Consider the following 8,400-nt stretch of genomic DNA (forward strand, 5'->3'; position numbering starts at 1 on the left):
GTGAACTTGTAGCCCATATCAGTGAATGCAATGGCTGTCAACCTGTATTCAGTGACACTTCAGTTCTGCGTACGGAAGGGAACAAATGGAAGCGTTTGTTGTTGGAGTCGGTGGAGATAGCCACGAGGGGAAAGTGTGTTAGTAACCCCTCGCTTATTCCCCTTGCCCCCCCTCTGGAGGTTCTTGGGGATATAGCGGTTCGTTGTTATTAAACCTGTGTTTGCTGTGTAAGAGAAATTTTGTCATCTCTGTGTCTCCGGTTCCAGCCTTCAGTATGCACCAGCTTGTCAGCGCCCTCTCTCTTTTGTGCATTGTAATACTCACTGTCGATACTGAGGACCTTCGTGTGAGTGTGCTGAACCAAAAGTCGCTCATATTTTGTGCTCGCTTGAGGCTTATTTTTCCATTCGAGAGCAGTGTGTCGTTACTGATGGTTTGAAATCGGGGACATCTAGAATTACATCTGGCGTTCCACAAAGGTCTTATTTTGAACAACTCTTGTTCTTGATATATATATCACAGATAAGGAAGTTACAAGACAAAAGAGACTCGTTACCAGTTAAGTTACTGTGCAAAAAATGTGACTTATACCCTAGTCAGACAGCATTCCAAATGTCAGTTGCGAGAAATGGCCTTCGGCCTCTCAAATGACCTTTGTTCAGGGGCGCCTGCCAGACAGGCGGGAAAGGAGTGCTCCTCAACTGACTGCCCTCATCGGCTCCCTTTTTCGGTTTCGTTTTCCCTGTCTGCTGTGGAAATTTGAAGTTGGTCTGTGCGCCACAAATCAAGATGCAGAAGTCATATGCACTTCTCTAAATAGGATCTAAATACGTTTACACAGTTTCACTCCATTATCCGCATTTTATAAGTTTTCCTACATTCAGCTGCGAAGGTAGCGAGGGTACAATGGCATAACACTGTTGTCGAGATTGCTCCTTTCTGCACCTCAAATGTCGTTGGGGGCCTCCTTTCGCGTTGATGGTCATTTCTTAGAAAGGTCCTTTGAGCTGCCGTCTGACACGGCTCTGAGAGGTCATTTTTTGCAAATGAAAATTCCCCGAAGTCCTTCGAGCATGTCGTCTGACTGGGGTATAAGTTACTGAAAAATTTACCTCAAACGAAAATGAACTTGAAGTTCCTAAGGTACTTGGGAAAAATTGATGAGTTATTTTCAAATTACTTGTTACCTAATATATACACTTTTTAGTTTCTGACCTTTCTATAGTAATTAATTGAGATCTTGATCTCACAATGGGCGGTGCAAAATGTTTTATAATAGTTTTGTTGTGACGAAAGAAGCAGGCCTTTATATACTTCTTTGGAGAGGCATTTGATGATTTTGATCTCGTACTCACATTCTTCAGCGTCGCACAAGGCAGGCATTGAAAGTTTAGGTCCCATAAGGAATTTTGACATAGTGAGACGGCAAGAGTCCGGCTGATTTAGAGACATTGAAAAATGTGGTTTTGAAAGCTTGGTAGTGCAGACAATGGAGAAGGTGTGATTTAGATCTTCCAGATCATTGCAGTGACATCATCTAGGAGAGTCAACTTGTTGCAAGTGTGAAATCCACATTGTGTCATATCCAATGACTTTTTTTCTCTCTTGATTACGTGTTAATGCTGCAAAGCAGCTCTGGCTATGAGCAGCATACACATATGGAAAGATGGTAAGAGTACAGCAGGAAAAAGTGGGGGACCGGGCAAGTTGGTATGAATGCATCGAGGTAAACCTCAAAGGAGGACAGACAGGGGAGAGGACAAACACTGTCCTCTCCCCAAACAGAGTATGTGTCCTGGGCCGATTTCGGGAGAAACTGTGCCGAGATTAGTCTGGAAAGACTTCAAAAAACCTAGGGAAAACCTCAGACAGCACACCTGGTCATAGGATTCAAACCCACCACCGAGGATACGTTTTTTTTTTTTAATAGCCTGTCCCAAAGTAGGTAAAGGTTAGATAAAATCTATCGCACATGTGGCCCAGTTGTTGACAATGGGAAAAAAACTACTATAAAATTCTCGTCTTCGTATCGATAAAATCATTTGTCGAAAGTTCAGTGACCTTTTTGTCCCTTTTAGCGACTGCATGGTTTTGAACTTTTCTATCATAAATTATAACTAACAAAATAAATAAATAAATAATCAGACATGATGAAACTGCTTATTATGAAACTGCTTACCAGTTCATAAAAATTTAAAGAAATATACGTTTGAGTCTCACACATTTGTCATTTCATGTGAGTCCACGTGTCAGGGGTATAAAATATGTGAAAAAAGGTGAAAAAATGGGTGGGTTGGTAACACACATTCAAAAGCGATAAAACCTTCAGTGCAGGGACAAAAAACAAATGACCAACACAAAAGAGGAGGACGACAACAACAGCACTGATATAATGCAATGATAACTAGGTAATAACTTTTGTGGAGTTGTTGTTGTCCTCTTTTGTTATTGTTCTTTGACTTTTGTCACTGCACAGAGGGTTTTATTCTGAAGATGTTAAATTCATCGTTAATTTCTTAGGCATTTGAGGCTTTGTATGTATTTGTCCCTTCTATGTTGTTCCAGCCTCAGAACATCAGTTCCCTCAGGGTGTTATTGGTTTAACAGTATAAAACATGTTGGGCCTCCCTTGCTTTCAGGCACATTCCCAAACCCTGTTGCCAAATAAAGAAAAAAAAAAAAGAATGTGATGTGGAACTGATAAGCAAAGTATGTTTAATAAAAACTGAACACTGTCATTCTTCATTGATTAGTTTCTGTCAATTATTTGTGTCTATCTACCTGCTGCTTTGGAACACACTACTAATGCAGAGAACTGCATAATTGTTACTTGATTCGAGAGCCAGGAATTTCCATTTCGGATTGGGGTGCTGGTGTCCCGTACAGGGGTGCAGGGGGTGGTAACCATATCTACTGCTCTTCTGGTATTTTTGGCCTTTCTGTCTGTATTTTGGAGGGTGTATGTTGCATGACTTCTATAGATTTTTTAGGGGCAGGTACTGGTAATATCCCTAACTGACACAGTGCTTCAATAAGCTGCATGTCTTGTGATGTAGATATCAAGACAATAACATTCAATTCAACACCACTACAGTTTTCGATGTACCGTATGCAGAACACACTATACTGCTCATTTCTTGTTTTTGAGTGTTCGGAAACCTGAGATCAGTGCAGGATTTTTGTCAGGAGTGCAGGAGTGTGGGATTTCAGGGTGGGGGACTCCCACATGCTCTATCTACTCCAATGTATATTCACATGAAAAAGAAAAAGAAAAGAGTGGGGGGATCGAGGGGTTGCAGGGAAAATCAGTGTTGAAAACTGTAAGAGTACTAAACTTTTCTTCTCACTGGGTGATGCTGCAACGTAAACCCTGCTGAAGTGTTCCACGATATGTGTGTAAAAAGAAAAACTAGAACTGAAAAGGTGTATGCGCAACCACAACATGTTTTGTAGCAATTGCTCTCCAATGTCATTTCGAATGGTCAACTGTTCCAAAATGTCCAGTCCTGACAACGCGTGCATTTGTCTCCCTGCATAAACAAGCGCTCACTCGTCTATATACACAGCTACCTTCATTGCCTTGAGAGCTTTCCTTCCACCACAGTCATGCAAGTACAAATACTCGTCGATATATACTTCCTACATGCAGCAGTCGCTGCAAAGATGATTAGATTACATGCTCTTTCGAACCGGCGTGCAATACAACGCCCAATTGTTTCCGTTCCTCCTTGCCGCATGTTGTGGAACAGTTTTCTATATGACACAGGATCCGCGTGAAAAGGAAGTGAATATGGACTGGAGTCCCATATGCACTTCTTTTTTCACTTGCACGCAACATGTACACAAAGACTTCGCATGATTCGCATCAATTTTTCGTCTCACGCATTTCGACCTAATAATATGAGAGGTACTGATACAGACGATAAGAAATTTGTAGATTGCTAGCATGCATTATAACGTCGACGCCCCGATCGCACGTAAACTTTGATCTTTACAAGAAACAAACTAGCAGATGTCATTGTGACCGGTGCCAAAAGACTCTACCCGGTGTCTACTCTACGAATAGACGGTAAACAATATACGGTAGACAAACGCTGGTTCCTTCAAAAGCGATTTAAAACAAAGCTGTACAGGTGCGTCGCACGTACAGTTCAATATTGTTGAATGTGCACTTACAGGCCCACAGCATGTGCTCATCAGGTCCCCAGGAGGGATCTGCATTGCCTCTGTAGCATAACGCTCAATGTTTTCATCCGGAGTTGTCATTGACAAGCCGAGCCGACCAAACCGCACCTACTGCGAACTGCCACTACTGCTTCAAAGGTGAGCAATCTCCCTCCGTTATGAAAATCAACGCCCACTTCGGAATAGAGGATAGAGGGCGCGGAGGGACGAAACCAAAACTGAAACCAATTTCTGCGCAGATTTTGTGGCATTGCTTACCTTTCCAAACAATGCAACAACGATACAGCGTATGTATACCGGGTGTCTCAGTTAAATCACCGGGATAAATAATTCGCGAACTGGTGCACCAATCGAAGAACTTTCTTTTTTACAAGTATCTGTCCGATACTGCCTACAACCTGCGCACCGTGTGAATGAGTTGGAGCCGCTTATTATTTAAATAAAAATTCAAATTAATTTCGTGAAAAAACATAACTTCTAAAGCAGGGCGCCGTCGGCATTAAAATGGGTATACCCCTTTTGGGACCTTCAGTGGGCACCTTTTAGAGAAAAATCTGCCACCGAAGCGGGTCATTTGTTGCAGTAAGTAATTGGTTTCGGTTTACATATTTTTGTCGCGGCTGGTCGCGGCGAAGTGCAAAAGGACGTAATTCATTGGTGTAATTCATTGGTGGACGTGGGAGTGGAAGAGCGTCCTTTTGCGCTTCACCGCGACCAGCCGCGACATGACAAGTCCGCGAAGTGACAGTGTCCTCTCTCGCGAAGTTGTTGATAACTTCGATCTTGCTTTGAAGATCAAGAGCGTTATGTCCGCACTTCTGCGATACTGTTGGAAATGGCATTTACTACTGTTAACATACTAATCCTAATCATGGCGGTACTGGAAGCGGAGAGCTCAAGCTGCGATGCACGTAGCGATGTTGCTTTGAAATGTTCAGTCAGTTCCGTTTACCCACTGGTGTAAAAATGTTATTTTGCGCTGCACAAATATGAATCCAAACCGCCTCGCAGCTGTTGTTCCGTTAAAGCAGTAATTCCGTTTAAGCAATTTCCGTTTAGTGAGATTCCACTGTATACCTCGAAACAAGCCTTCAAAACCAGAATACAAAATGTAATAATAAACTTTTGCCTCAGCTGCAGATTTTGTTCCACAAAACAAGTAGGCGCTGAAATGTAATTTCTTATCCTGCAGTTAAGTAAAGAAATACATGTATGTACCAGGTGTCTAGCACTCTGCGATAACAACAGTAACCAAATATTGCCCTCAGCAGTGGCTCTCATTACTTTCTGCTACAACGTCTTCAGGACGCAGTTGGAGGGCCCACTGGCGCCGGCTGCTCCCATAGGAAACAATGGGAAGCGATTTGATTTAGAGTATTTATTGCGCTTTAAACGCTCCTCATTGCTAATTAGCACGCATCTTTCTTAGGAATCAGTGTGCTGATGTATTCAAGCCGTGTTCCTGTAGTTTTTAATGGTAATTGCCTTCTTTTACTTCTCCGCTGCATGTATTCCGAGTAGGGGGTCGTAGCTGTCGTGCACAGGGCGCGTACGTATGAAGGTGAATTTCGTGAATGTCAACCTATAAAGTAATTATTTTTACTCAGAAAGGTTTCGCAGTGTCTGTTATTGAAAGGTGCCTCCGTTTTTATATTTTTTGTTTGTTGTTCGGTTTTCGTGTGGTGTTCCGCGGTTCTCGTTCGTTATTATGTGATTTGGTATTGTACGGTTCTCGTTTGACTTTTTCCATTATCGTATTATGTTCTACGAGTGTCTCTGTGTGTGTGTTACAATAACATCTATCCTTATTCTGAAGGGGCTCGTTATTTTATTCACCACGTCGCCACCAGCAATGAGGTGGAGTATAGACGTTGGCAATGAAACTCCCCATTCCTCATCTTAAAATAACGTTATTGTCACGAGTGCTTTGCAGTTGTTCAGCTGTCAGCGTATTTCATTACAGAAATTCGAAGCGCTGTGCACTAAGAGCATGCACATGCATGACTTATCACACACGTACCTCCACCTTCCACCGTACCTCACAGATTGAAAGAACAGTGGAACAAATTGGCATATTGGAGTACGTTCTGCATCCGGTTCTTCGGTACAGCTGAGGGCAGCACCTCTACTTCCGCCGCCCGCTCACGACGCCGCGTCGTGAGCGGGCGGCGGAAGTAGAGGCGCATTTCCGTCGCCCCGTCAGCGCGCACAATTTTCATGTTCCCACCACAGTGGCCTTCCGTCGTCCAAAGCAGACGAAAAATCAGGGGGCGTGGCCTTTCTGTGTCACCTAATTGGTCGCCAGCTGTCGTTCTCGGCAGCTCTCGCCGACGTCGTGAAAGAAGTTCAGCATGGCAGTTTTTTTGGCTCGACGTCTCTCCTCTCCTGACTCCGGAAATGCGCGTCTATTTCCGCCGCCCGCTCACGACGCCGCGTCGGGCGTCGCAAAGTGAGAACTGGCCCTGAGTTCGAGTCATACGGGCTCCGCCTCTCGGCGAACGTCATATGTCACGTGAGGATGCTTCTGGTGTTGCCAAATTTGGGGGAAAGTCGCTAAATTTAGCGGATTTCGGGGTCTGTTTAGCGACAAAATTTTGTATTTGGGATTAGCGGATTTTTTTTTTACTTTCTGACATGCTCAGCGACTTTTTAGCGACACAAATATTCCTTCATGAAGTCAGGAAGAATCGTGATTTTCCTGTCACATTTCAGCGGCCGACAAGCTCTAGCGAAGAATAATCCGAAATTGCGCCACTTTTCGCTGGCCTTAATAACTACTCCGGTCCAATCACCTGTAACGGAGATCTCTCAGCGTGCTCCCTGCAGCGTGCAGTGGTGCAGTTTCGTTGTTGTTCTTCGTAGCGCTAGTTTCTTTGAGCTGTTTCCAGTTTGCCCCATTTCTGGCGCACCACGTGGCCTAGACGCAAGCGCTTTCCAAAATACCTCTTAAGTAACATCAGAAATACCGCAAGAGCTCGGTGATGCTGCCAGTATTCTAGGGATAGCGTCGTCCAGTCAAAGACTGACACAAGGGTGCTGTGCACCTATATTGCAAGTGTGAGATTTATGCGAGGTTGTCAGACAAGCAGGTCGCAAAAACACGAGAAGGCATCGGAACTTTTTGTAAGCAATAAACAAACCATGTTCAATGACTCCGGTGACAAAACGAGAAAAAGGTCTGCAGAAGATGTTCAAGATGCCGAATTTCATTTACTTTCTCTCATTCTTATCCACTCATGCCCATTTTTTAATGTTCTCTCTTGGCCATCCACTGCGCTCATTCGCTGAATCATCTTGGTAGGGCATCTTGGCTGTCACCATATTGTTTCATAACATGCAACGAACAAAAAGGGCACAATAGCGGCAGCGACTTTTTTAGCGACTTTCAGTTTCAATTTTAGCGACTTTTCGGGGCGCCACCAAGGGCCCGAAACTCGCCAGTTCGTTTGCGGGATAAAGTGAGGCGCTTCATGCGTTTTACGTCATCAGACGTCAGAAAACGTCATAAATTGAACGTCATGGACACATCCGGTGGCTAGTGATTACTGATTGGTTCCCATGAGGATGAATTCGTTTTCTGAGCTATGATTGGCCGTTTTCATATTTGTTCGCGAGCGCTCAAACAGGCGACAGCGCGGCGGCTGTGCCGGTTGGAACCAGCGTCCACGGAGTCGCCGGCGTCCGTTTCAGACGGCTCGTATTGTGTAGCGGTTGGGTTGGACTACGAGTTCTGATTTTTCTTGTTTAAAAGCGCAAGCTTTATCATGTGAGTGTCCTCGAACAGTCACAGCTGCCAAAGAAAATGCCTGCGTAACATTTCTGCTCTGCTTCTTGGTGTAAAAACTATTCGAGCGTCCGAACGCCTCGTACCTGATACCCGGTCAACGGCTGCCAACAGGTAAGTGATTTGTCATTGCTTGTTGCTTTACAACACCGCGTTCACTTCGTGTATTGTGAATAAGTTGCTTAATAGTTACCGTAAATCGGGACCGGAATACGCTGTGACCGAGACAGTCAGTGGAGCTTTAAAGATACGATGGTAGAATACAATTTCTTTTCGTGAAAAAATATCATCGAAATGTTATGATTAAATACCCGCTCACGTCGTACTGTATAAAGGTATGATGCTACTTGGTGATTTCCCTCGGCAAGTTTCGTTCGCGTTGACTGTTCTGCACGTAGCGCTCAAGCCAAGTTTGTCAGGCTATTCGTCCT

The 8,400-nt window shown here is 44.1% G+C and overlaps 1 protein-coding gene across 2 annotated transcripts in view; it reads right to left on the reverse strand.

Moving 5' to 3' along the window:
* The window catches only part of LOC135378522 (uncharacterized), a 41,170-nt gene extending 36,839 nt beyond the window's left edge, over window positions 1-4,331 (reverse strand). For both annotated transcript variants that reach the window (XR_010418433.1, XM_064611575.1), the window contains exon 1: window positions 4,177-4,331. Coding sequence is in view for 1 of the 2 variants with exons in the window: in XM_064611575.1 (XP_064467645.1) it covers window positions 4,177-4,266 (90 nt within the window). In the remaining variant the exon portion in view is untranslated. The remainder of the gene's footprint in view (window positions 1-4,176) is intronic.
* Window positions 4,332-8,400: the final 4,069 nt, after the last annotated feature.

The sequence above is a fragment of the Ornithodoros turicata genome, chromosome 1 (assembly GCF_037126465.1).
Source record: "Ornithodoros turicata isolate Travis chromosome 1, ASM3712646v1, whole genome shotgun sequence".
Lineage (NCBI taxonomy): Eukaryota > Metazoa > Arthropoda > Arachnida > Ixodida > Argasidae > Ornithodoros > Ornithodoros turicata.